The sequence below is a fragment of the Equus quagga genome, unplaced genomic scaffold (assembly GCF_021613505.1).
Source record: "Equus quagga isolate Etosha38 unplaced genomic scaffold, UCLA_HA_Equagga_1.0 HiC_scaffold_2873_RagTag, whole genome shotgun sequence".
Lineage (NCBI taxonomy): Eukaryota > Metazoa > Chordata > Mammalia > Perissodactyla > Equidae > Equus > Equus quagga.
Genome location: NW_025793455.1, coordinates 1 through 4,700, shown reverse-complemented (window position 1 = coordinate 4,700; position 4,700 = coordinate 1). Strand labels below are relative to the sequence as shown.

Genomic DNA, 4,700 nt, shown 5'->3' with positions numbered 1-4,700 from the left:
ATATCTGCAAATCATATGCAGTCACATGTCACTTAAAGAGAGGGATATGTGCTGAGAAACGTGTGGTTAGGGGGATTTCATCATTTTGCGAACATCATAGAGCGTACTTACACAAACCTAGATGCTATACCCTGCTACACACCTAGGCTATGTGGTCTTAATCGTATGGCACCACTGTTGTACATGCGGTCTTCCTTGACAGACATGTCATTGGGCAGCGCATAACTGTATCTGATAAGGGATTAATATCTAGAATATACAGAGAACTCCTAAAACTCAAAAACAACAATAACAACAAAACACACAACCCGATTTTAGAATGGGGAGAGGACTTGAATAGACATTTCTACAAAGAAGATATACAAATGGACAATAAACACATGAAAAAAGCTCAACATCACTCGTCGTTAGGGAAATGCAAATCAAAACCACAATGAGATAGCACCTCACACTCATTCAAATGGCTGCTATGACCAAAACAGAAAATAGCAAGTGGTGGCGAGGACGTGGAGAATTGGAACAATGTGCACTGCCGGCAGGAGTGTAAAACAGTGCAGCTTCTGTGGGACAACAGTCCCATGGTTACATAGCCACAAACCGAAAGCAGAGTCTCAAAGAGGTATTTGTCCCCAGTGTTCATAGGAGCATTATTCACCGTAGCTCAAAGGTAGAGGCAACCCAAATGTCCATCCATGGATGAAGGGAAAGCAAATGTGGTCTGAACATACGGTGGAATATTATTCAGCCTAAAAAAGGAAGGAAATTCTGCAATACGCTACAATGTGGGTGGACCCGGAGGACATTATGCTGAGTGAAATAAGTCAGTTACAAAAAGACAAACCCTGTATGATTCCACCTATGTGAGGTCCCTAAGGAGTCAAATTCACAGAGACAGAAAGTAGAATGGTGGTTGCCAGGGGCCATAGGGAGGGGGCATGGGGAGATATTGTCTCACGGGGACAGAGTTTCAGTTTTGCAAGAAGAAAGAGTTCTGGGATGGATGGTGTGATGGTTCGACGATACGAGAACTTAACAGCATTGAACTGCACACTCGAAAATGATGAGATGGCAAGTGTAATATTGTGTGTATTTTCACTCCCACACACACAAAATGAAGATATTCAAACAAATATGACCATTTTGTTGTAAGAGACAAAAACCAGGGTTGGGGCCTGAGCAGTGAAAAGTTTACTCTGTAGGTTTGGGATTTCAGTCAGTGCACAGTTCAGAAAAATGGCTGGCCCCTGACAGCTCCTGGGCAACACCCCCTTTCCCCTTAGGATGACCTGCCTGACAAGTGTCTCTGTACCTGGGGCGCTGGGTCACACCACACGGTTTATGCCAACAACATAATTGATGGTGGGACCTTAGGCCACACTGTTTGACCTTGAAAGAGGCTGGAGACTGACTAACTGAGGTCAGCCATGCGGCTCTCCCAGTCTAAGTGACTGACCCCAACAAAATCCCTGGAAACCCTAACGCGGAGGAGCCTCCCTGGAGAGCAAACTCTCTGCTTGTGTCACATATCACTGCTGGCAGAACTGAACACTGTCTGCACGAATCCTCAGAGAGACAGTTGGAAGCTTGTGCCTGCTCTTCCTGAACTCCCTCCGTGTGCCTTGACCCCTGCTGATTCTGTCTGGATCCTTTCTCTGGAAAACCATAACCGTGAGTATAACAGCTGTTCTGACTCCCGTGAGTCCTTGCAGTGAATCCCTGAACCTGAGGGCGCTCCCCCGGCCCGGGATGGGCTGATTCCATCAGAAGCCCATTCACACTCCTCCCGCCCCCTGACACCCAGGAGTCAAGACCTACATGGACTTAGTCACCAACCAGGGCAGCCACTGTTGGGTCTGCATGGGTGACTAGGGGGTAAGCTGTCAGCTTCTGAGCCTCAGTATGCCTGTCTCTCAAATGGGGTCAAATGCCTGGTGAGCTGGATCAGGCAGGGGAAGTGGCTGCCCTGGGGAGGCTGCTGAGGCTGCATCTCTGCCAGGGGTTGTTCAGGGGGCTCAGGTGGGACTCAAGCCAGGTTGGAGCCATCAAAATGGTTTATTGGACATCAGCACATGCACGAGGAGTGGGTTGGAGGCTTGGTACCCCCTCTAGCGGGGTTCAGCACAGAGCTGGTAGGGGGACGGGGTCACCAGGAAGCCAAACACACCATGGTCGCTGGGGCGGGGCTGCCCAGCGGGCACCGAGAAGCTGAAGCGCTGCAGGAGGCAGGTGAAGAAGAGGAAGAGCTCCATGCGGGCCAGGGGCTCCCCGAGGCACGAGCGGCGGCCTGTGGGTGGGGATGGGGGTCAGTGAGCCTGGGGGCCTGGCTCCACGCCTCCAAGACTCCCCTGGGAGGGGCAGCAAGCCGGGCTCCCCACAGGCACCTGCTGAGAAGGGCATGAAGGCCTCCTGCTTGACGAAGCGGCCCTGGGCATCCAGGAAGTGCTCGGGGTGGAAGCGGAAGGGCTTCTTCCAGATGGTCTCATCCTTCAGCACCGATGACAGGTTGGTGATGAGCGTGGTCCCCTGGCAGGAGATGCCGGGCATGAGTGAGATCCAGGCTGGGGGAAACCTGGACCCCTGCCACCAAACACACATGGGACACACTCTCTACCTGGCACACACCTGGACTCTTTCAAGTCAGTCTCAGCCCAAGGAGCTTCCTGGTACCCTCCCTGCTCCCAATGCAGGGCCAAGTGACCTGCCTCTTGGGCTCCATGCCTACCAATTGTCACTCCATGCATGGGCTACTGCAACACAATGGGGCGTATTTTATTTTGTCTCCCCCTCTGGCTCCCTGCTGGGTCTCTACGTGTAGGGGACCAGCCCTGCCTCTGCTTCATCCCCACACCCACCCCTACCCCCGCCCACTTTGACACTCCCTCTGGCTGTGGGCAGGTCACACCCTCTACAGTCAGTGCCTGTGGAAATGAGGATTAGGTGGCTTGGATTCCATCCTGGCCCCACCTGGCAATGGCCATCCTGGGGCTCCCAGGGCACAGGTGGAGCTGAGCTGGGGTGAGGAGGGCCGCAGGCCTACCTTGGGAATGAGGAAGCCCTGCACTTCAATGTCACGGGATGTCATGTGGGCCACGCCCAGTGGGATGATGTCCCCAAAGCGCTGAACCTCATGGACCACGGCCATGGTGAAGGGCATGCAGGCCTGGTCCCCCATCTCTGGTCGCCGCGCCTGCCCTATCACCTCATCGATCTCCTGTTGGACACGGCCTGCGCAGACAAGCATCCCCACAGTGGTCACAACCCAGGGGGCTGCACCCCACCCTCCTCCTGACTCCTGTGCAGGGGCTGCGCCCACATGGCGGAGAAGGTCACCTGACCTCTGAGCCTGGGCCCACCCTCTGCTCAGAGCTCCTGATGGCCAAACCAAGCTCAGGGCCCCCAGCCTGTCCCCCTCCTCTCTGGCCCATCCCACTGGCCCCCATGCTGGGCTCACGCTGCACATCCGGGTGCAGGATCATGAGCAGGAGGGCCCAGGCCAAGGTGGTTGAGGTGGTCACCATCCCAGCAGAGAAAAGATCAGCCACCACCAGGCGCAGGTTATCATCATTGAAGCTGCTCTCCGGGTTCCCCTTGGCCTGGGTCATGCAGAGAGGGTGGGCTCAGGGAAAGGGGGAGGAAGCCCCCAAATGCCCTGCCACTCTGCACCCATCAGCCTGGATACCTTATCACTGGGGGATACATAGAGCCCCCTGCCTTGGCTTCCATCAAAGGCCCTCAACCACTGGCCCTGGCCCTGGGGGCTCACCTTTTCTACCTCGTCCTGGAAGGCGTCAGTCAGGTCTCGGGGAGGCTGGGTCGGGTCCCGGGTCATCCTGTGCTCAGCAAGCAGCTCATCCAGCTGGGCCATGAAGGCTCCCTGCCCAGGAAAGACCTTGGCAGCCACCCCAGGGATGTGCAGGAGCACGGGGATCGCTTCCAGCACCTGTGCAGGCCACATATGTGAGGCCCTCAGTTCGCAGTGCTCAGGTGTTCACCTCCACCTTTCAGGTCCCACTTGCTTCCAGGGTGTCCCCACCATCGACCTGGTTCCTCCCTAACTTCAGACCTCAACCCTCTCGCCTGGCCTGGGCCACATCAGGATAAATCTAACATCTACATCTCACTGGTTCCAGAGGCTTCCAAACAAGGAGGTAGAGGTTCCTTAGCGCTCTCTTTGGACCCGATGACCCAACACCCCTCTGTACAAATCCTGCTCCGCGGAGGCCCACTGCAGGGACAGAGGCCCTTCCTTGGAGTTCGCCTGCAGGGCTCCTTGTCGCCCTCCACCCAGCACCTGGCGGAGGAAGCCTGACTCCTCCTTCACTCCCTCCTCCGTGAGGTCCAAGAGCTTGAGGAAGCGCGAGTCCTTGTACTCGAAGCGGCGCCCGAAGGTCAGGGAGGCGATCACGTTGCTCACAGCTTTATTCAGGAGGTCGTCGGGGCTAAAGGGTCTTCCTAGAAGGGGACGGTGTAGGTCACGGGGTCGCCTCCAGCTCCTCTTCCCCAGCCTCCACCCCTGTCTCCTGGCCCTCAGCCCAGCACTCACCGGCCTGGTCATCGAAGGCGGCACAGAGGTACGAGGCCTCCTCGGTCACCCACTGCTCCAGGGACTTCTTGCCCAGGCCGAAGTTGCGCAGGGTGGACAGGGAGAAGCGCCGCTGCTCCCGCCACGCGCGCCCGTACCGTGCCAGGATCACCCCTGG

The 4,700-nt window shown here is 56.3% G+C and overlaps 1 protein-coding gene across 1 annotated transcript; it reads right to left on the bottom strand.

Annotated features, from left to right (window-relative positions):
* Positions 1-2,031: 2,031 nt before the first annotated feature.
* Positions 2,032-4,687, bottom strand: LOC124232159 (cytochrome P450 2D14-like). The gene is made up of 7 exons (XM_046649118.1): positions 4,544-4,687; positions 4,292-4,465; positions 3,764-3,940; positions 3,452-3,593; positions 3,038-3,225; positions 2,382-2,523; positions 2,032-2,284 (listed from the first exon to the last, which is right to left on the bottom strand). The coding sequence occupies exons 1-7, from the start codon at positions 4,553-4,555 to the stop codon at positions 2,106-2,108; spliced, it is 1,014 nt and encodes a 337-aa protein (XP_046505074.1). The 5' UTR covers positions 4,556-4,687; the 3' UTR covers positions 2,032-2,105.
* Positions 4,688-4,700: the final 13 nt, after the last annotated feature.